General features: G+C 37.9%; 3 protein-coding genes across 4 annotated transcripts; 2 read left to right on the top strand and 1 right to left on the bottom strand.

The window, feature by feature from the left end:
• Nucleotides 1-3464: 3464 nt before the first annotated feature.
• Nucleotides 3465-12831, top strand: hyal3 (hyaluronidase 3). Of its 2 annotated transcripts, none has more exons than XM_060882039.1 (4): nucleotides 3465-3675; nucleotides 10645-11555; nucleotides 12193-12282; nucleotides 12470-12831. In XM_060882039.1, exons 2-4 carry the CDS (start codon nucleotides 10761-10763, stop codon nucleotides 12731-12733), a joined length of 1149 nt encoding a protein of 382 aa, XP_060738022.1. In that variant the 5' UTR covers nucleotides 3465-3675; nucleotides 10645-10760; the 3' UTR covers nucleotides 12734-12831. The 2 variants fall into 2 exon arrangements, with proteins under 2 accessions (XP_060738022.1, XP_060738021.1); XM_060882038.1 differs by lacking the exon at nucleotides 3465-3675 and adding an exon at nucleotides 3704-5273.
• Nucleotides 12832-12897: 66 nt separating this feature from the next.
• On the bottom strand, nucleotides 12898-16564 carry si:dkey-20d21.12 (uncharacterized protein LOC556245 homolog). Its single transcript, XM_060881666.1, has 4 exons — nucleotides 16316-16564; nucleotides 14890-15027; nucleotides 14540-14752; nucleotides 12898-13946 (listed from the first exon to the last, which is right to left on the bottom strand). The coding sequence occupies exons 1-4, from the start codon at nucleotides 16332-16334 to the stop codon at nucleotides 13810-13812; spliced, it is 507 nt and encodes a 168-aa protein (XP_060737649.1). The 5' UTR covers nucleotides 16335-16564; the 3' UTR covers nucleotides 12898-13809.
• A 1511-nt stretch (nucleotides 16565-18075) lies between these two features.
• On the top strand, nucleotides 18076-23447 carry amt (aminomethyltransferase). Its single transcript, XM_060882097.1, has 9 exons — nucleotides 18076-18314; nucleotides 19517-19684; nucleotides 19949-20029; nucleotides 20206-20337; nucleotides 20935-21013; nucleotides 21124-21269; nucleotides 21531-21711; nucleotides 22011-22166; nucleotides 22528-23447. Exons 1-9 carry the CDS (start codon nucleotides 18192-18194, stop codon nucleotides 22704-22706), a joined length of 1245 nt encoding a protein of 414 aa, XP_060738080.1. The 5' UTR covers nucleotides 18076-18191; the 3' UTR covers nucleotides 22707-23447.

The following is a 23447-nucleotide window of genomic DNA, read 5'->3' as shown; positions in this document are numbered from 1 at the left end:
GCAGAGTCAGCCATGATACAGGACCACTGGAGCAGTGAGGGTTAAGGGCCTTGATCAAGGGCCCAACAGTAGCAGCTTTGGCAGTGCTGGGGCTTGAACCATGATCCTCTGATCAACAACCCAGGGACTTAACCAAGTGAGCCACCACTCAAAAGGGTCAAGGCGATCTGCATGCATCAGAAATTAATTGAATGTTTTTCATTCCATGGTGCAGTGTCATAAATATAAAAAATAAAAAAAAAAACAGCATATCTGTGCAGTGAGAGGCGGATATTCAGTGTTTAAAAGGTGACAGACTGAATGGTTAAAAAATAGGGCCTCAGATATGCAGGTACTGATTTTCATTACAGACTAAATGTTCAAACACTTCCTTGAAATTCACTTCATCATACTCAATACTACTTCATTGATATTTCCTTGGCTGTATCTCAATATCCTGTTCCTAAAAAGCACAGGATATGGAGACAAGTCATGCTTACGAAGAATGCTGATGTAACTCTCAGGTCAATCGTAAACAGGCTGCTCAGCTCAATAGTAGCAACCCAGATTTTAACCTTTTAATCTCACAACAAATGTTGAGAGACAATTATATGCCCTCAAATCCACAAAACACATCTAGACTGGATTAGCATTGTCCATTGACCCGAGACAAAGCTGAGTGAAAATAACGTGCTAGAGCCCTTAGTGGAAACCAGATTTCTTACAGATTATAGGAAGTCCTGAACACAAGAGTTCACATGTTAAGGACTTTCTCACTAAGTTTCTCATTAATCCTTCCATTGTATAACATCATTTCTCCATTGTATAACACGTTTTTTTCTGTTTATAAAATGTATTTAAATGTGGAATTAAGTATTCTCAGTCTACACACATTTCTATTGACAAATTTATACTTTATTTTATATTCTAACTAAAAATGCAGGTGTATGCCCTGGTTCCACTTTTTCCATTATTTACATTATCAGAGTACAGTGGTTTGAAAAAGTGTTGGCACCCTTCCTGATTATTTTTTTATTATTTTTTTTTGCACGTGTCACAGTTTAATGTTTCAGATCATCAAACAAATTTAAACATTAGTCAAAGATAAGTAAATACAACATGAAGGTTTTTATCATTAAGGGAAAACAAAATCCAAACCTATTCACACCACTGTACATGCACATTATTCCCCATTGTGGTATGGAAAATGATTGTAGATTAAACTGGGGATCAGTTAATGTTCATTAGCATATCAGAGTCTAGAAAACTAGAAAACAGAGTCTAGTGTCTTGTGTAGGCTGATGTCCAGAGACCGCTCAGGAACCATCCTAACGAACCCTCGTCTTTTAGTGTGCTCATGACTGCTGGAAGTTTACTGCTGGAAGTATGTGAAAGTACAAAAAGAGAGGGGGACGAGAAGGAGGAGGACGAGATGTAAACTGAATGACTAATGTAAACTGAAAATTAAAAAATGTGTTAATATTGAGAATGTTATGTAATGTTGCTTTGAATCTTCTAAAGCAGAGCGCAAGATTTTTGTATTTAGTAACTCAGATTCCAAAATGTTGTTTTATTAATTCAAATATATTAAGTCAGGAAAGCAGATGGGGAAATGCTGCTGCCTCACAGCTCCAAAGTATTATGTATGTGGTGTTTTGGATGCAGATGAGTAGAATGTCTAAATTGAACTTGTCTATGTTTGTACATGGATCCCCTACAACCCTGATGCACGGGCTACTGAAAATGAATGAACGAATGAAAAAAAGCTGTTGCCTACAATAGAATTAAACAATTATCAAGTCAAGTCAAGAAGCTTTTGTCATTTCAACCATATATAGCTGTTGCAGTACATAGTGAAATGAGACAACGTTTCTCCAGGATCATAGTGCTACATAAAACAAAGACAGGGCTAAAGACTTGTAAGTAGTCTTAGCCACATAATGTGCAACTGTGCAACCTGGTGCAAACAGTGCAGGACAAGACAAACAAGACAGACAAGACAGTGCAGGACAAAAAGACAGTGCAGACACAAAGTTACAAGACAATACAAAAAGTAAAAAAAATGCAATACACAAAAAACAGTAACAGAAACAGCGCCAACCGACCAGTGTATATACTGTATGTGAATACTGAATGTTCAAACAATATTTCGTGCAGTAACATTAGAATGAACACAGTTTCTTAGCAGCAGGTCCTTGGGATAATATATAGAATTGTGCAGAAAACAGCAAATGACCTGAAATATTGTATACTATGTGCGAAATGGCTGAGATATTGTACAATATGTGCAAAGACGGCTGAAATGTTGGGACAGTTTGTGCAAAAACAGCAGAAAAGGTGTGCAGAACAGCATGTAAACAGTTTGCTGGATTGTAAGCAGCATGTAAACAGTGTGATGTGTCAGTGTGTGTGTTTTGTGAGGGTCTATGCAGTCCATACAGATGATGTGTATCAATTATCATTAAACAATTAAACATTAGCTAGATTCCCCCATTTTACTCAATGCAGCTTAAACAGGTAGAAAAACACTTAAAATTTGTGTAATGTTTGTTTATCTGTAAGCTCGAGAAGGTATTCAGTGTATATCAGTGTGTATATATATATATATTTCTTTTTTATATATTTAGGGTTCAAGCGTGAAGCGCTGGAAACCTATTGTTTTTGTTAGGATTTTTATTATTATTATTATTATTATTATTATTATTATTATTATTATTATTATTCCGCCCTAGAAACGGTCGTGCAGCCTAAACCGTAAGGGCTAGAGAGCTCAAACTTGGTCAGATGGTAGTACTGGTCAGAGTTACTCAGGGCCAAAATCTCAGCGGAATCGGACAATCTGGGACGCTTCAGCACCCCAAAACGCGTTTGTGCCCATAGGTCCAAAAACCCAATTTAGTGCTGACTCGTAAGGCAAAGTCTCAGAATCAGAATCAGAATGGTCTTTATTGCCAAGTATGTTTTCATACTTCGTTTTGCTTCGCACGAGGATTGTAGACTCACCGATATGACTTTGTTTATTTGTCACTTTGTGTATGTGAAAATCCTTTAAGGCCTTAAACTCCCTAAAGGCCTTAAACGCTTGAACCCGGGAAATGCTGCTTGCAGCTTTAATTTATTCTTATATTTTCATTGTTTACTTTTATCTCATTCTTTCATTTTTGTGTTTTTCTAATAAGTGCAATGTCCATGGAGCGGACCTGACACATTTCACTGCTGGTAATATATGCCCTATATAATTGTGTATGTGACAAATAAAAATCTTGAATCTTGAATCAGAATCAGAATCAGGTTGATTGCCAGGTACTGTATGGTCTACATATACAGGAATTTGCCTTGGTGGGTTGGTGCATAGTAATAATAGAGAAGAAGCATAATTATAGGAAAGAAATGTTATAAAAAAAAAAAACTGTTAACATTAGCCTATGATAACACAACTTTTACATGATCACAAAATGAGTGTACTGCATACCTGGTCGGGTCTCCTGTGCGCCAGAGGGCGCTGTGGTGCAGTGACCGACTCAAAGCGCCCTCGTGGTGCTGTCAGCAATCTGCTTAGAGAAGCTATGACAAATCGACATGAAGCTCATTTGTGTAACGTGATGTGTGTTTAATCTAGAGTCAGGATTGTTTCTTTAGACATGTGTGTCTGGATCCAGTTGTGTGAGCACGGAGAGGAGGATAGAAACTGAACATGTGGGTAAATTATCACATAAACACCAGCTGTAATCAGAGGGTTTGTAATGACTTACACTGAAAATGCTGCTTAATGTCATGTTTTTTTGCTTAAATTATGTCACCAAAATTATAAATTGATAGTAAGGTCTATATATTAAAAATATAAATAAAAAAACCTAGGTTGAATCTGTTAGACACATGACATGTGAGTGTTAGCTAAACTGCAGCTTTGTTATGAATGTCATTTCTAAACTCTGACACTAAAACTCGTTTAAACACTAAAGCTAATTGTCTGGCTATTAGTAATACTTTAATATCTGGTATTTGTTTTAGTAAACGTTCATTATTATGTTAACACCGAGACTACCATATTAGGAAAAAGTTAGCTTCATTTTTCTGTTTATTTACTGCGCCCTCTGCTGGTCAACTCTTACAGCACAGTTTGAGTTTAACTTCAAATAACTGCCACAGTTATCAAGTCAAGAAGCTTTTATTGTCATTTCAACCATATATCGCTGTTACAGTACACAGTGAAATGAAACAACGTTTCTCCAGGAAGGACTAAGGACTAGTAAGTTAGTCCTAGTCATATAATGTGCATCTGTGCAAACTGGTGCAAACAGCGCAGGACAAAAGACGTAAAGACGGCGCAGGACAAAAGACGTAAAGACGGCGCAGGACAAAAGACGTAAAGACGGCGCAGGACAAAAGACGTAAAGACGGCGCAGGACAAAAGACGTAAAGACGGCGCAGGACAAAAGACGTAAAGACGGCGCAGGACAAAAGACGTAAAGACGGCGCAGGACAAAAGACGTAAAGACGGCGCAGGACAAAAGACGTAAAGACGGCGCAGGACAAAAGACGTAAAGACGGCGCAGGACAAAAGACGTAAAGACGGCGCAGGACAAAAGACGTAAAGACGGCGCAGGACAAAAGACGTAAAGACGGCGCAGGACAAAAGACGTAAAGACGGCGCAGGACAAAAGACGTAAAGACGGCGCAGGACAAGACAAACAAGGCAGAAAGACAGTGCAGGACAAAAGACGTAAAGACAGTACAGGACAAGACAAACAAGGCAGAAAGTCAGTGCAGGACAAAAGACAAAAAGACAGTCTGATCATTTTTTTTTCACATTAATGAGTATAGATATGTTAAAAATATGCACACATCGAACAACACTACTGTTCAACCACAGTGTTAGTATTTTGCAGGTTGGTATCACCTCATGTTTACATGCATTTTTTATTAACAAGCCTTTATAAAACTCTCAGTGGGACCCAGTGCATGCTAACTGGTCTTTGTGCATACTAGCTGGTCTGAGTGATGACATGCCACAATGTACATTGCCTGACTAATGTTTTTCTTTCCTTTCTTTTCACCATAATACACCACAATACACCACACTCCTTAAATCAAATTAAAATGCCTCAAACTGAACTTATCTCAACATCTACTGTAAGCTGTTTCAGGAAACTTAAACAATTCACACCTTTGAGTATGAATAGACAACTTCTTATTTCCTGATTCTGATGGCATTTCACTAACACTTCTTGCTGTGAAAGAGTGTGTGAGAGACTCACTTTGGTCTTGCTGCTATTGGACACGCATCACTATGGGTAAGTCTATAGGCATTTGCTTTCTGTCGGAACAGTGTAGCTTAGCGAGAGTTTAAGACTTAAAGGCCAACTGTCAGGAGTAAATAGTACTGAAATGGACGAGATGTGTGCGTTATTGGGTTGTAAAAATGTAACAGTAATTAAAAACATTACTTCTAGTATGATCGTGAGTTTAATTGTGGTTTACTTTCAAGAAATACAGCGTTGTTATTTCCACACCACAGACACTCTGGGTCTACCAAGTTAAGATAAATTCTGGCTTTACTTGTCAGACATTCCTCTTTTATGTTTAATGTAGTAAATGGTAGTGGTGGAAAGGTTATTTAGTTATACAGTATGTGACGTGCCAGTGGGAGACATTTGGGTAGGTTTGTTACTACACTTGTATCTATAAATGGAAAAAACTAATTATTGGTCACCAAGATGATGTGATTGATTAGTTAAAATAATTCATTTAAATTAAAAAAACCATACATGTATGTTTTGCTCATAAAATGTACTTCATGGACTACACATTATGTATAGAAGCAGCTCTGCTAAAGAGAAAGCCTGTGAGTGAATTCTCTAATATGCTCATCATTTCTGTGGTCAGGAGGTGTTAAAGCATCTATAACTGCCCTTGTGTGGTCAACATTTTCAATGAAAATGTAACACAAAACATTGCAAGACAAATCATTTGCAAGAGAGGTGATCTTTGCAAACTGTTGTCTTTTTGAATTTTTTGTGTTCCCTTTTCTTAAAAAAATGTAGACTTGTATATGCAGTAGAATGTGAAACATAGTTCTGCTCGATTCTTGGCATGATGTCGTCAGAGCTTGCATTGTTCTCAAATATTGCATTCTAACACTTCCACCATCCTCTTTCGTTACTAAACCGACCGCAAATCTTACATTTCTGGTCAGTTTCTTGAAACCCAGAAAGCAGCTCGTTGTACCAAATCTAACAGCACCCCACTGCAATCCAAATGTCATTTAAAAGCTCTTAAACCTTGATCCCCGTGTTGATTCCTGCCCATGGCCATGTGTGCAGGTGTGACGGTGAATTTAGCACTTCGGCCGTTTCTATCGTCCCTCTTCACCATCGCTGGGACCTTCTGGAGGCATGTGCTGATCTTCTGAACACCCAGTGGCAGCGCAGCATGGGAGCACGGCTCCACTCGCTCCGTCAGTCTAGTGACAGCTACCCAGCATGTCTCGTCCTCTTAAAGGGTGATATGTTGATTGGGCATGCCCGGGTATCGCGTGTTCTAGGCAGCCGCAGTGCATTTGTGGAATCGGTGGTGGTACGGGATGAGCTGCGGGGGCAGGGCTATGGCCGGGCACTGATGGAGGGAGTGGAGTGCTATGCCCGCACCAGAGGCTTCACTCGGCTCTACCTCACCACTCACGATAAGCAGTACTTCTATGCCCATCTGGGCTTTGAGCTCTCACGACCTGTACAGAATGTGGGCACGTTGGCCTCCCTCATGCCGATGGAACTTCTGCATAAGTTTTGCAGGACAGCTGAGAGTGAGGTGGGTGTGGTGAACGAGATGAAGAATCATACAGCGGTACCCAACAATAATCCCCCTTTGCCTCCACTTCCACCTCCTCCTCCACCTCCGCCTCTGCTAAACACAGTCTCTCTAACATCTCCCTCTCATCTCTCCTCCCACTCTGCTTCTACTTCAGCAGTCCACCCACCTCCTCCACCACCCAAACTTCCTCCTTCTCTGTCGTGCCCTTCCCCTTCTGTCCCACCACCTGCCCCAGCTCTTCCCCCATCTTCATGGGTTCCCGTTGAACAGACTCTGGAACAGACACCATATACAGATCCTCGAGGACTGCCTGTTTTCTGGATGCACAAGAACATCTGATGTAGACATACATCACTCAGACACACATAGACACACACAGCAGAGTGTGTTTAAGGTCTATTATGTCTCAGGGTATTTCAACATAAATAATCAGTATTGAAATTATCTCTGTGAAGTGTGACTGGATGTGCCTTAGTATAGCATATTGAGTTTTAAAAGATTTTATAAATATTCCATCATATTGACTTTATACCAAATAACACTGCCAAGACATTAAATTGAATAAATTATTGTTTTTGTTTTGTGTCTGAAATAAAACTGCAATAAGGCTATTTTGTCATTTTATGAAATAGTTTATTTATCACTAAGTATATTTGACTATTAAATTTTCATAGGTCACAAGAAATGCTGCCTGCCAAAGGCTGTCTCTATGTTCTTACTCGTTGCAGTCTTCTCATCATTTAATAGACCAGTGTTCCCCAAACCAGGCATGTTGAGAGCTAGCAGAGAACAAACAAGTAAACTGTCTCGAGTTCATGACAACCAGTTTTAAATCCACTAGGTCACCTCAGCATCTGTATTTGCCAGAGATGGGGGACTCGAGTCATATGACTTGACTCGAGTCAGACTTAAGTCGCAAATTTGAGACTTGAGACTTGCTTGACAAATATTAAAAAAAGACTCGACTTGACATTCAAGACTTGAGACTTACTTGTGACTCGAGTTAAATGACTCGAAATAACTTTGTTTTGTTTTGTTTTTTCTAAATCTGTTTTTGAACGCACGCACGAGCGTAATCTAATCACGTGATGCAGCAGGCAAGCAGAGGGAGAGCGCGCACTAACTAATAAACCTTAACAGTCGTGATGAAACATGGAAGGCGCTACACCAAAAATTATTTATTATTTTGGGGATCCAGTCCCCTTATTCGGTTTAACCACTATTTTGACATTTGTGATGGACTACCTGCAGTTTTAGGCTGTGAACAGACACACCCTCCCCTATTTGTTCAAGGTAGCGGTAAGAGTTATGGCCATACCTGCATCAAGTGCACCTGTTGAACGTGTATCGCTCACAATTGAGTGACAAAGTTCTATCAAATAAAATTTTTTGCAAGTGCAATGTAGTGTAAATGGTTACTGTTAATGTGGAAATGTCAGCTTTTTTGCAATAGCACTTATAATTGGTCTTCAGTGTTAGGCTTTGAGTGAAAAGCGTATGGATCGTTTATGGGGATGCGCACACACACACACACACACACATATATATATATATATATATATATATAAACCCTAACTATAAAATAAAAAACCTCAGAGTTGCAAGCACAGCCATATTCTTGTCTCGCATGCACACGCACACACATTCAATTTAAAGGGATAATTCTTTCATCTTTTTCTCACCCTCTTGTTGTTACAAACCTGTATAAATTTCTTTGTTTTGATGAACATGGAGGAAGATATTTTAAGGAATGTTTGTAACCAAACCATTCATGAGCCCCATTCACTTCTATAGTGGGAAAAAGAATACTATGGAAGTGAATGGGGCTCATGAATGGTTTAGTTACAAACATTCCTCAAAATATCTACGTGTGTGTTCATCAAAACAAAGAAATTTATACAAGTTTGTAACATCATGAGGGTGAGAAAATGATGACAGAATTTAAATTTTTAGGTGAACTATCCCTTTAATATTAATAAATTACACTCACCCCAATCATCTCTCTCTCTCTCTCTCTCTCTCTCTCTCTCTCTCTCTCTCTCTCTCTCTCTCCAATAGTTAATTCACTTCAAGGTTTGTGGGATTCAATAATTGATTGGTTGTTGTTATTCTGTTGTTAAAAAGGAAGGATCTAATGTAAGGATGTGTTCATGTCCCATTAAAAGGGAATGCCTGTTCAAAAAATGCCATTTGGTTGCAAAGAAACCATTGCACTTTTTTATATATACTTTTCCATGGTCTTCTGCCATGTTTGAGGCATATTGAAACTTTTCCTGCTTTTATGTTGGCCTTATTTCAGTTACATTTACATCTTAGGTTTTGTTGTTTTGATTTTTATTCATTTTTAGATTTTTATTCTATTCACAACTCTTGCAACTCTTGCAACTTTTTTGTTGCAAATAAAACTCTCGTAGAGTTTTAAATACTGTAAATACCATAAATACTGCAGATTTAACTTTGTTTAATATATTTAGTTAAATCATCAAACATCTGTATGACTTGCCAGTGACTTGCTTGACTCAAGCTACGACTTGACTTGACTTGCTTGACATAAAGCAGTGACTTGACTTGACTTGACTTGACTCTCACAAAAATTTAATCAGACTTGCTTGAGACTTAAAGGTTAAGACTTGAGACTTACTTGTGACTTGCACATGTGTGACTTACTCCCACCTCTGGTATTTGCATCTTACAATAAATGACTAACTGGTTTCTTTCATTATCGTATAGAATGTGTGAAAGCCACTGAAGTTGTGTGATCTTAATTTGTGTCAGCAGCGAATGCCAGTAGCGCATTCATGTTTAATGACTGGTTGGTGCATAATTTTTTAGTTCAAATTTCCAACCTTACTTTACAGACTGGCTGATTTACAATTATTCCTTTGTCTACACTGAGATAAACTCAGAGTTCAGTGTAAGCTTCCTCTCAGATGACATTCACATGTGTGGTTTGGTCTTCATCCCTGCAAATTGGATAAAGTCGGTATGTTGAATTGTTGGATGACAATGAAGATTTCCACAAGCTATTGAGATTCGTATTGGACCTGGGACTAGATGATTATCTGTCTTTCATATGTTGTAAAAGAAAATGTGATTCATTGAACCATTTCAGGTGCTTTCAGTGGTGGACAGGGTTCTGCATGGGTACTCTGAGTGCTGTTCTACCTTTCTGGTGTAGTCAGCATAAACTCTTTGCAATTTGTGTGACAGTAGCTCTTTTGTGGGTTTGGACCAAACAGGCTAGCGTTTGTTCCCCATGCGCATCAATGAAACTTGGGTGACTATGATCTTGTCACCGGGTCACCAGTTTTGAATGGTACTTTTTTATTCCATTTTAGGTAGATACTAAACACTGCATACAGAAAACACCCCACAAGACCTGCCACTTTTTATAGATGCTCTGACCCAGTCATCTAGCCATCACAACAGTCTTTGTCAATGTTGGTCAGATCCTTTCACATGCTTATTTTTCGTGTTTCCAACTCATTAACTTTGAAAATTTGCGTAATATACCTAACCTAATATACCTAACTTGACATCTGTTATTGTAATGAGATAATCAGTGGTATTTACATCCCCGAGCACATGCTGAGAAAGTCCACACAGGCAGTGATTCAAAATAATTCGGAAAAAACAGGGACACTGAAGCTGTGCGGAAGCAACTTACTGCACTAGTGGAACAAACTGCATAACTCTTTGTATTTATAGTTAAAGATTTGACTTGATTTGTGTCTGACTTGCTTTCCTTAGGGTTTTCATTACAGTGAAAATAATTTACATACATTTTTCTAAGTAAGGTTTGGTGCTTGAATGTTGTCAAATTAGATTTGTGATTGTGCTGTGTGTGTTCCACAGGAAGAGCCATCTTGTTTTGCAGGTCCTCACTGCTGATCTTCACCCTGTTTTTCAGTGGCATTGTTTCAGACAGTGGCTCTGTCATCAGGAAACAGGGTTTTTCAGTAGTTTGGAACATGCCCACTTCAAAATGCCAGCGTGTGTTTGGCGTTTCACTGCCCCTGCACCAGCATGGCATCATATACAATGCTGAACAGAAATTCAAAGGTGAAAACATAAGTCTTTTTTATGAATGCCAACTTGGTTTGTATCCATACATCAGTCATGAGGGTTTGAGTGTGAACGGTGGGGTTCCTCAGAAGGGCAATCTTGGCAGACACCTTGCACTATCAGAGGAACAGATCCGAGGGCTTCTACAGAATAGTTTCAGCGGGTTGGCTGTGGTGGACTGGGAGAAGTGGCAACCTCAATGGATCCGCAACTACGGAACCCGACATGCCTACATTGATCTGTCTAAGCAACTGGTAAGAGAGAAGCATCCAGAAATGTCTGAGGAGGAAGTAACATCACTGGCAATGACTGAGTTTGAGAAAGCAGCACGGTCCTACATGGAAGAAACACTGAAACTCGGAGTCAAGGCTCGTCCCAAGGGATTGTGGGGGTTTTATGGATACCCTGGCTGCTATAATGACCAGAGGAGAGTAGACAGTGGGTACACCGGGCAGTGCAAACCTAGAGCAGTGGCACTGAATGACAGACTGTCATTTTTATGGCAGCAGTCCACAGCACTCTATCCAAGTGTGTATGTGCACCTCGGTCTAGCGGGACACCCAAACACACGGCTTATGGTAAGACACCGTGTACTCGAGGCATTCCGAGTGGTATCACAGCGTGGACGTGGATCTCCACAACTTCCTGTTCTACCTTATGCTAGAGTGGCTTTTACCAGAACACTGAAGTTCTTAAACCAGGTATACTCACAAATACACACTGTTTCTCTAATAGATGCATTGCTGCCATTTCATTACATTTTAAGAAATGTACTTCCACTAATTATTTAAAGCTAAAGTAGCTGTTTTGATATGTAAAAATCTATACTTACTTTAGTCTTCTCTTCAAAAACCTCCCTGAAAACCCCTTTTTACTTGGACTAAATTTAAAATTGATTTCATTCACTTATGGATGTGTGAATCTGGAATTATGAAATAATAAAATAACATTGGAACACAACAACAACTACATTTAATCCTTCTGAAGAATGAATTAAGACTTGTTAGACAGAATATACCCCAGGTTCAAAGTTCTAGCTTATTAAATGTTGTATAACATCCCTTACACCGTCTTTAGAGCTTAGAAAGTGCTGGTTATGGTTCATTCGTAATTTTGTCACTAGGTGAAGTCATTTTTTTTATCAGTAGCTCAGATTGTATTCATATATATATACTATATGATCTAGTTTTCTTGTGATTGTATTTTAATACTTAGTTATTTTAAATTTAAGAACTATCTAAATAAAGGTTATCCTATAACCATGGAATTTATCTTCCTGTTACACACAGTTGGATCAAAAAGCATTTGATTATATTGTGTTTGTCTGTTTTATTATAGACTGATCTGGAGAACACACTTGGTGAGGTTGCATCTTTAGGTGCGGCTGGTGTAGTGTTATGGGGTGAAATGGCGTTTGCCAAGTCCAAGGTCAGCATTTAAATGAATTGTCATTTATAATTACAAATATGTTATTATAAATATGTTCTTGTGTACAAAGTATGCATGTACATTTTATAGAAAACCAGACTAGTGGTATATTTAACACTGATATACACTATTATACACAGATTTGATTTTGTTGTGATCATAATATTTTATTAACTTCTCATCACAGCAACAGTGTGTTCTTCTTCGGGACTATATCCGCTCCGTGTTGGGTGTGTACGTGGACGCTCTGCATCGGGGTGTGGCACATTGCAGCAAGAGTATGTGCAGCGAAAAAGGACGCTGTGTGAGACGCAACCCTCATTCCGGTCACATGATTGCCCAGCTCGACACTAGCAGAAAATCTGACCATGATCTTAGGACAAACTTCAAATGTATGTGTTTTAAAGGATGGAGTGGAGAGTGGTGTGAGAACTTCATGGATGTGAAGTGAACCCAGTGCTTGTGCCACTTCAATGTCCTTTCTTAAATTTTGAATTTCTGAAATATGTAATCGATTTTACATATTGTAATAAATCAGTTCCAGCGCAAGCAGCCTTTTATCATTTTTTTTATTGTTTATCCAAAAAAAAAAATTCTGATCTAAGTAACGTGGTCCTTATGTCACTGTTTAAGAATATGTACAGCTCTTTAATAAGCAGTAGTTTTTAATGGGACATTTTTATCAAAGCTCTCTAAGATAGCGTGTTGCTCAGGAGTCCACTTTTACCTGTGCTTATTTTTCTTTTCAGGAGATCTCTGTCAGTTTGGTTGGTCACATGATAACACACTGCTTTTGCTAGAGTCCTACATACATCAGTATAGTATGGTTAGTTACAGAGTGCTTTTGGTTGATTATCTGGTCCTCTATGTATGTCAGATGTCTGTAAAACTCATTTGTTCAGCATTTTATGCTGTATATATTCTTTTATAGTGACATTCAATGCTAATCAGAACAGTTGTAAATTGGGATTTTAAGGTATACACCATGGGTCAGTGTTTAGAGGGACATAAAGAACCACTGTTGTGCAATTTGTAACATGTATCTACACAGTTCCTTTTACTGTGGAACAGTAACTTTAACTATGGAGTAATGATTTGTTGTAATTTCCTGAACACACACTGAACTTGGTTGATTAACATATGCTCCGAACTCAGCTGTCACTCAGCATAGATATACTAAAGCAGATAAGTTGAAAAAATCCAGTGTTCTTAAATACATAAAGATAAAATGCTGTTTAAAAAAAACTAACAAGTTTAAATTCAAAATCTAGCTGTAGTCTGCTTTACTGAATCTCACTTTGCCAGCTACCTGCTCCAACTGGTACTAAATTCTGACTTGTGATCTGTACCACACACAAACATACACTCTTAACACTCTGTCGTAATGTTTGCCTTATAGTCAATCACCCTGTGGAGTGAGTCTGCAATTTTACACAACACATTTGAGACCCCATATTGATAGAATGTTGATTGTGACATACTCTTGGATGGATCTTTAAGATATCTGTGCATGATGTTTGTAGGTGGTCAGTGTCTGATCTTCAGTGCTGTCAGGTTTTTGCGCAGAGCCTGGAGTTCTTGAAAGATGATGGATATTTCTTCTGTTGTTTCTTTCCTGTGCGTCAGTGCCTCAGCTAGTCTGTGTAGAGTTCTGCTCTGCTGGACTAAAGAAGCAACACACACAGATCCAAACTGTAAAACAGTAATTATTCAAGGTGAAGTACTCCGAACTCCGAATAAAAATACATGGTAACTTTAGAGGTCAAAATTTTAAAAACTATGTCAGGCACAATGATTAAAAATATATATTTTTTATTGTACTTTTTCAGTCTTTACTCTAAACAGCTTATTTTTGTGTAACCTTTAATAACTGGTAATCATAGATTTGTTCACAAATAACCCATTTGGACTAAAAAGTATTATTAAAGAAAATAATTCCGAAAAAGAATAATTCTAAAGAAGAATTAAAGCTAGCATGGACTAGAATGTTATATGGCAAATTGTACATATATTTGTAAATATTTTGGGGGAAATTTACATATGAATTTGAATATTTCTTTTCTCCAAAATACCAAATTGTAGCTGCTTGTAGACAACAGAGTATGGTGAAAATGTATAACTTGCCGTGATGGCTGTAAAGTACCTTAGATATTTGAAATTAGAATCCCTGTTTTCTAATGAGAATCCTCATATTTTAATCCCTGAATATACCAAATAAGTGTTATAAAAAAAGAAATATAAAATGAGATTCTCTCACCTAAGAAGCTAAAGATCAGAATGACTGTGAGGAGGATCAGCATTACAGCCACACATGTCAATGTGTAACCACACTTAGAGGAAGTCCACATATCATTGAGTTGACTCAAATGAGATCCTCTCATTCGATACCCTGTTTGACAAACAACTGGCCTGTCAATCATCTGAAGGTTCCCATTGATGGATGGAGGTTGTGGACGTGGAGGTCGGACACCTGACAGAGACAGAAAATAAAGAAACACAGCCAATACCTAGTGTTAGTTTATGTGTGAGCAAGCAAGTTTGAGATCAGCTCAATCAGATTTGTTGTTTCTTAATCACATTTTGATGTTCAAACACACCATCTGGTACCTTTGCAGTGTTGTTCAGAGTGTGTGCGGTGCAGGTCACTGATGGAGTCCACAGTGTGCAGCTCAATTTCTGTCATGTCTTTATCACTGATATGTACAAATGCTGAAGGAGGAGTTGGAGGAGATCTGGCCAACACTCCTGCTCAGAGAACAAACGTTTGAGTATGCACATGACTTAAAATTGGAAAGATATGTGTGGCGGAATGGAAAAACTCATCAGATGTTGCTACAGCTAGACAAAATGTATAACAATTTGTGCTTTGTTGGTCAAAGCAATTGTAGATCTCCAAAATTGGCTATAATTTTAACAAGCAATGAGGAAAGAGCAGTACCATCTCTCCCACCCACTCACTCATTTTCTACTGCTTATCCGAACTACCTCGGGTCACGGGGAGCCTGTGCCTATCTCAGGCGTCCTCTCCCACCCAAAGAACATGAAAAATCTTGTACTCCATGATGTCTAAAACATAAATACACGTCGCCATACATAATGTTTTAACTTTATTTATAACCTTGCATATGCTGTCTGATTATAGTAAACACAGCTGGAAAGACAGTCAGTCTGCCTAGAGAGTATTAAACGCTTGCTATTATCTATGATTTGCATATAATATTTTATATACTTTATGTAATAAGATGCAAATTAAACAAATAAACAGTAGCTGCTTTTAGGCAGTTAGTGTGTTCAAGTTTTCAGCTGAATCTGAATAGAATTTTAAATGCAACCTTCTTCATTTTATTTTTTGTATTTCATTTCAGGAAGCTAATTCATATATAAGAAAATGTCAAAACCTGACTGTGTGAGGGGATTTCCCAGACCATGACACACACATATTGAACGTTAATACATTTCATCCTTAAAACGGAGCACTATGGAGGTGTTGTCTTTCATGAAAATAATTACCACTTTACATTCTTCGAAAAAAAAAAAAATGCTTCCTCAAGGTACTTTGCTTCATAGGAACAAACTAGAGAACCCTTGAGATTCCAGATTTAACTTCTTCTTTCTAAAGCTATAACACTGAAATATTATGACATGCCCTGTTTCTAGACAGGGTGAACATACTGGATAAAAAAGTATACATTTTCAAATCAAATAACGTACAGTTTGGATATTATTATTGATATATGAGCGTACAAAGTGATATTTGTGCTATAACACCCCTGGAAATCAAAACACACAATAACTAAACATTCTGAGCCTGCTACAGTATAGCTGTAGCACATAAGAAACTGGGCTGTCAGTTGTAATAAACATTTTAGACAGTGCTTTCAACACAGATATTCTGGAGCCATCATCTTATCCCAGTAAAAAACAGAGAGAACCTCTTAAATTCTTATACCTGTAGAAGTAATCATTTTATAGACTTTTTTAGATATTCTTAAAACATTTTCTTTTATTAAACAGAATATATTTCAAGTCTTACCTTGGGAGTGCATCCTCATCAAACACTGTTAAAGTAAGATCCAGACCAGTTTCTAATCCCAAATCAAGAGCTTCATAAACCCACCAGTATAATGAAACTTTCACAACACACTACAATTCAGTTTCAATATAGCCTCATTAAAACTTAACCAACGGTAATATTTTCGACTTCTCTACAACAAAGAAACAGCATAAATATATTATGTTCAGTATAAAACAGTTTGCCCTGTTTGATGTCCTCCCAATATCACCAAAATGAGCAGCCAGTGTGGGACAGTCCAGCATTCCTGCACCCAAAATAGCAGCAGTGAAGCAGAAGGGCGTGTGGCGTATATTAATAGATTCTGGGCCAAAAGAGGATACAGTTATAATAAACAAAATTAAATGACACTTTAAATTAAAAATGCAAGGATCTAAATACCGTATGTGTTATGTAATATGCATACAAAGTAAGGCAATGTATAAGTAATCATTTATTGAATATCTATGATTATTTTATGCTTGACCTATTGCTAACTTAAATAATATATATTCCACAATGTATATCTATTTGTAAGGTAATGTTGGTTGTTATAGATTTACATCACTGCGCACATGTGAAAGGTTTTTTTTATGTCTATATGATATTAAAGGTTTTCATTCTACATGTGCTTCAACATGAAGTAATAAATTGATGACAAAAAATAAATAAAAAACTGAATGAATTGTGAGCAATGACAATTAAAAGCTTCATCGGTTTAATGGATTGAAATGCTTGACCTTCACAATAAAGATCTTCACAATTAGGCTGCAGTTCAATTTATTTAGCATTGATGTTTTCAATTCTGCAGTGTCAGTTGTCATATAACCTCAAAGGAACATTGTGTTAGAACGTTCTCAGAATGTTTCAGGAAAACTACTATGAAAGTATAATGTTCTGAAATGGTTCCCAATTGTTTGCTATTTGCTGTCTCACTTTAGGGTCTAGTAGTCAAGTCAAGTCAAGAAGCTTTTATTGTCATTTCAACCATATATTGCTGTTGCAGTACAGAGTGAAATGAGACAACGTTTCTCCAGGACCGTGGTGCTACATACAACAAAGACATAGCTATAAGGACTTAGTAAGTAGTTTTAGCCACATAAAGTGCATCTGTGCAAACTGGTGCAGTCCAGGACAAAAGACAAAAAGACAGTGCAGGACAAAAGACAGTGCAGGACAAAAGACAGTACAGGACTAAAGACAGTGCAGGACAAAAGACAGTACAGGACAAAAGACAGTGCAGGACAAAAGACAGTACAGGACAAAAGACAGTGCAGGACAAAAGACAGTGCAGGACAAAAGACAGTACAGGACATAAAACAGTGCAGGACAAAAGACAATCAATACAAGTCAATACACAAAAGACAGTAGACAAAAACACACATAGATGAGTATGCGTGTTTTTGAGCTAATGACGAAGATACATCAGCTAACTCAAAGTACAGCATTAACTATTACGTCAAATGCTAAAATGTAGTGCATGTAAGAATGAATAAGACTCTGCAGGATGCACTCAGTGGACACACGGCGGTGTAACAATGTTTATTGTCCAGCAGAGGTCAGCAGAGAGCTGAGTGTCAAGCGCTTTGAATCGTTATTTCTTGTTTTACTCTCTTAAGAGCTACATTCTGCACGTCACAGGAGTAAAACACATTCGATCATTTACGTGAGAATGCAAATGCGACGTGATTGCGTCATTAATATGCTAATTTTCCGACTGATGTCACTTGGCGTCATAGAAGGTTGATGAATAGAAAGAAGAGTGAGTTAAATTAGGAAAACTACACATTCCAGGATTCCGCTCATTCCGCGCTCCATGTTTTTTCCGCTCCGGTAGCCGAAGCTTCGGGTTTATACAATGCTGGCTCGAGGGCTCGTGAGCGGCCGAGTTGGGCTGCAAAGCCGAGTTTCTGTTGGATTCCTACAAACTGCGGTACCGTGTGGGAGAACAGGACAACACGAGAGATACGGGACAGCTGGGGTGAGTTAGGGCAGTTTTAATAGGAAAAACAAACTTTAATAAAGTTCGTGACTTGATGACAACCAAGACATTCGCATAGCGGATCCGTTTAGCACTGTCTATAGTACTGTCTATAGTACTGTCTATAGCACCGTTTATAGCACTGTCTATAGCACTGTCTATAGTACTGTCTATAGCACCGTCTATAGCACCGTTTATATGAAACTATTCAGCGTGGTTGCTATGCATTAACCGTTCATGCGCGAGGAACGCGGCGCCTGTGTCTGTCTGCGCGAGCTGCTGCACCGTGAAGAGCACGAGGGAAGAACCAGACTATTAATGTATATTTCTGTGAGAAGAGAAGAGATAATTATAATTGCAAATGATTTTCTCTCTCTCTCTCTGTCTGTCTGTGTGTGTGTGTGTGTGTGTGTGTGTGTCTCTCACTCTCCCTCCCTCTCTCTCTCTCCCTCTCCTTGTGTGTCTCTCACTCTCTCTCTCACTCCCTCTCTCACCCCCCCTCTCTCTCTCTCACTCACTCTCTCACCCCCTTTCTCTCTCTCTCTCTCTCACACACACACACACACACACACACACACACACACACACACACACACACACAGAGCTTTATATTACTTATTAATGCAGCTGATTAATAATATACCTAAAGACAACCTTAACCCTTAGAATCCAAAAAGAACAGGTTTGTTTTTTAGTCTCCCCCTAATATTTGATAGGACACAAACTTGCACACACAAATGTACAGGCTAAAATGTACTGAAATGTAATGCTCACTTTCCAAGTTGAAAAGATCTGTAGCTGGTTGTGTAAATGGTTATAAAGGGCTACTGAGATTGAGGTGACAGTACACAGGCTGATAAATCAGTTTCAGGGCCCAAAGGTCAGTTTTCAGTTCTTAGAGTACACTGTGTGTGTGTAGCATTAGTAATAATACAACTTAATGAATTAATTATTGATCCATAAACATTAATGTTTCAGGGGATAAAGTCACTTATCTTTTTACAATTCAGTCTTTTTGTTGTTTTTGAACAATAATACATAGAATGCATATTAACTTCAAGGCAACAGATAATGTTGAAAGATATACACATACATTTGTTCAGTATGTGAGATTTTATATTCTTTTATATTTTTTATTATATCATGCATATATATGGAACTGCTAGAAAATGGCTGTCTTCTTTCTGGTTGTTTCCATACAGGTGGCTCTGAAACAAACTCCTCTCTATGAATTTCATAGAGCTCATGGTGGGAAAATGGTGGAGTTTGCGGGATGGAGCATGCCTGTGCAGTATAAAGACAGCCACATAAACTCGCACCTCCACACACGCCAACACTGCTCCATCTTTGATGTCAGCCACATGCTACAGGTCTGCTAACCCAAGGAACTTTGAAAATGTTATTTTTATTTATTGGCTGCATTTTAAATCAGTGTCCCAAAAGATGGTATCTAATAGTTATCTGAACCATGACCTTTCTATTTTTTTGTTTTGTTTTGTTTATTTTTGTGTTTTTGACCACTCTGACCTCTGTACGGATCTAGCTAGACGTCTGTAGACCTAGCTGTGTATTTGCTTGCATCATTATTAGCCTTAGAGCATTCTGTAAGTTTGCTTGTGTCTTATTGCCTCTAGACCAAAATCCATGGGAAAGATCGAGTAAAGTTTATGGAGGCATTAATTGTTGGAGATGTTGCAGAGCTGAAGGACAACCAGGTGATCACACAACTGCATACCTACAAACTATTTCATTTGGTTAAATAATTATGCCTTAATCCGTGGTAGTTGTAATCTCTGTTGGAACAAAGCACAACCTGTCAGTTCAGTTCACTTATGCGAATAAGAAGAAACAGTGGATTTGCTTCAGGCAAAAGTCTCATCTGTGTTTCTAGGGCATGCTGTCTCTCTTTACTAACGATAAAGGGGGCATCATGGATGACCTGATAGTGACTAATACAGATCAGGGTTATCTGCATGTGGTGTCCAATGCTGGCTGTGCAGACAAAGACTCTGCTCATATGGAGGTAAGTGGAAGAGAATGAGAGACGAATTAAAAGAGACACTGATCGATAAAGTCCTCCTCTTGGCATAAGCTGATATTAACTGTTAATTTCAGGTGGATATTTCAGTTTTCATTGTTTGTCGCTTGAGAATTTCTCCCAGTGATTGATTGTTTTGGAGTGACATGCAAAAATCACAAAACACTTTTTTTATCATAGGTCGTACGTCTTAGTCTGCAATAACATGGATATATTTAAAAATCTGTCTTTTATTATTTATTTTCCTTTAACGTTCATACTAAAATAGTGTTTTTTTCACCACTGAACACACCGTTTAAAATCTTTAGTTGAGATATTTGATCTAATTTATGTCTGGATAAGAGAACACGAGCCCATTTCACAAAAGCTGATGTCATGTGATCATTGTTCCAAGATGACAGATTTCTGTATTAGGTTTGATTTACTGATATGATCTAATGTCAGGTACAGAAGCATTGCTGTGTACATTTACTGGACTTACTTTTTATCAGCTCTTCATCTGTGCTGACAGGAAGTCTGGACATTTACTTTACTGTAGTGGTTATAGTTATTTAAAAAAATAATTTATATTTCTTTTTCTAGGCAAAACTGAAGGAGTTTAAATCCGCAGGACATTCTGTCGATTTAGAGTATATGGGAGAGAGTTTGATTGCAATACAGGGTAAGATACAATTATACATGCTCAGAGGTTTGTGCATGTGCATCGTATGAAAAGCCGTGTGCAAGCGTTTATGTGCATTTTTGTTCATCTTCCTCTGTTTGTGTTTGTAGGTCCGTCGACAGAACGTGTGCTCCAGGAGGGTGTGTGTGAGAACCTCAGAAAGCTGACCTTTATGACCAGTATTTTGACCACAGTGTTTGGCATCCAGGGCTGTAGGATCACCCGCTGTGGATACACTGGCGAGGATGGGGTTGAAGTGTGTTATGGAAAAAATAAGAATAAAACTGCATGGAATGATGTAGCCTGATCTGAAACCATCCTTAATGTTGTAGAATTTGAAAAGTGCACATAGCCATTACTTATGTCACACATTTTAAGACGTAAACTTAGTGTTGTTCTGTTTCTGAATAGATCTTTATGTATTCAGTCGAAGTAGATATAAAAGAATGTATTTGTGTATACCATATTTATCTTTTTAGATATACATTTTATGTTGTTAAACGCTTGTCTCTTTCAGATATCAGTTCCAAGAGGGAATGTAGTAGAGTTGGTGGAGCGACTACTGGTCAATAGTGAGGTTAAACTGGCTGGCCTTGGTGCAAGAGACAGCCTTAGACTAGAAGCAGGACTCTGTCTCCATGGCAACGACATTGATGAGACCACGACACCTGTGGAAGCAAGTCTCGTATGGACTATAGGTGTGTCTTCATTTTGTGCGAGTGTGTGGATATGTGCAGACTATATGTTCATTTATAAGCTTAAATATGCCGATTAACAGTTTTAATAAATGTAACCAAGGTGGTCAGGGTCAGGTGTGTATAAGCGCTGAGGGGTGTTTTCAAAGCACATATGAGGAAAAGGATATTTTAGGATATGTACCCCTACTATTTTTTCCCATAACCTTGAAAATCATAATAAAAATTATAGTTTAACAGGGATCATTTACACGGTTCTGTTCTGTTCTGGAGATTTTCTATTCTGCTGCATATGGTTGTAGGTAAGCGTCGTCGGCAGGCGAGGGATTTCCCTGGAGCTGATGTCATTGTTCCACAGATCAAAGCGAAGCCCAAGAGGAAAAGAGTGGGACTTATGTCTCACGGCCAACCAGTCAGACAGCACACCCCCATCCTCAGCACCGATGGCAAAGTTATAGGTATTGCGAACACACAGGCAGTCAATAAATATGGGAGACATTTATTTCAAAACAATAACCTCTATTATATCATTTCATTATATTATGTAGTTGCTTTTAATAGGCTTTTAACTACAAAGGACTAGTCAATATGTCAGCTGATTGAAGAACATAGCTTGTTGTAAATGTATCATATGCTAGACTCCTGTATGAATATTTCTATTTTTTTTACCAATAAACTCTGAATTCGTAATGAATATAACCACGATATATAAGAATGCATTAATATAGACACATTCACTTAGTCAAATACAGTTTGTCAATTTGTCTCATCATTTCTCATTTCATTTCTCTCTCTTTCTCTCCCTTTCTCTCTTTAAAGGTAAGGTCACCAGTGGCTGCCCATCTCCCTGCCTAAAGCAAAATATTTCCATGGGTTATGTGGAGACAAGCTTCAGTAAAGTAGGAACGCCTGTTCAGGTGGAGGTGAGGAAGAAGATGATACCAGCAGTGATCAGCAAGATGCCATTTGTCCCTACAAACTATTATACTGGACAGTAAAGTAACCACAGGGCGATCAAATCATTCATTTTGCAAAATAAATCATTTTTAAAATAAAGGTCTGTCAGTGAAATATTTTTAACAGTTTATAGCCACTTGGATTTACTGCTGCTGCATAACAGAGTGAAATTAATTTACTAATGTAGAGTGAGATTCAGTGACTGCATCTCACAGATATCTTTTCCATATTTTTATGTGAAAGTCCAATACAGTATTGTGTCAAAACCGAATACAAATACAATACAAACCGAAATGTATTTTTATTCTATGTTTTAAAATCTAGAGAACAAACTCCTCTCTTTTATGTTTGTTTAATAATCTTGACCAACATGTACAGTAGGCTACTAAAGTTAACAATAATATAAGTACAGTCAGTCTCCTGTGTGCCTACTTGGTAGTTATTGTGGATAATAATCATTTTAACCCTAAAAGTTTGTACTACAGAGTATTAGTTTTGGTTTGCATTGTGTTAATTTCTGTACATTTGAACTTTTCACATTTCCATGGACTTTTTAATTCCAATGAAAAATGTTTGTCCTTTTTTTTTTTCATTTTTTAAATGTGTAATATTTCTTAGAGTATGTAACATTAAAATTTTAAAATGTTAACATCTAAGGATATTAGGTTATAAGTGTAAAAAGATTTATCAAAAAGATTATGCATTTCACACTATTAATAAACTGACTTAGTGATTTAATGTTTTTATGGTGCTTATGTTATATTAAATGATCCTGATCTGAA

Source organism: Tachysurus vachellii, chromosome 11 (assembly GCF_030014155.1).
Source record: "Tachysurus vachellii isolate PV-2020 chromosome 11, HZAU_Pvac_v1, whole genome shotgun sequence".
NCBI lineage: Eukaryota > Metazoa > Chordata > Actinopteri > Siluriformes > Bagridae > Tachysurus > Tachysurus vachellii.
Note: the sequence above shows the minus strand (reverse complement) of the source record. Positions and strands in the feature narration are given on the sequence as shown.

Coding starts and splice junctions, on each gene's coding strand:
- amt (XM_060882097.1), top strand. CDS start 18,192: ATGCTGGCTCGAGGGCTCGTGAGCGGCCGAGTTGGGCTGCAAAGCCGA. Junction 20,030..20,205: donor CAGAGCTGAAGGACAACCAG/GTGATCACACAA, acceptor CTGTGTTTCTAG/GGCATGCTGTCTCTCTTTAC. Junction 21,270..21,530: donor CTGGCGAGGATGGGGTTGAA/GTGTGTTATGGA, acceptor TGTCTCTTTCAG/ATATCAGTTCCAAGAGGGAA.
- si:dkey-20d21.12 (XM_060881666.1), bottom strand. Junction 14,753..14,889: donor CTCTGAACAACACTGCAAAG/GTACCAGATGGT, acceptor TGTCTCTGTCAG/GTGTCCGACCTCCACGTCCA. Junction 13,947..14,539: donor TCTGATCTTTAGCTTCTTAG/GTGAGAGAATCT, acceptor TTGCTTCTTTAG/TCCAGCAGAGCAGAACTCTA.
- hyal3 (XM_060882038.1), top strand. Junction 11,556..12,192: donor CACTGAAGTTCTTAAACCAG/GTATACTCACAA, acceptor GTTTTATTATAG/ACTGATCTGGAGAACACACT. Junction 12,283..12,469: donor TGGCGTTTGCCAAGTCCAAG/GTCAGCATTTAA, acceptor TTCTCATCACAG/CAACAGTGTGTTCTTCTTCG.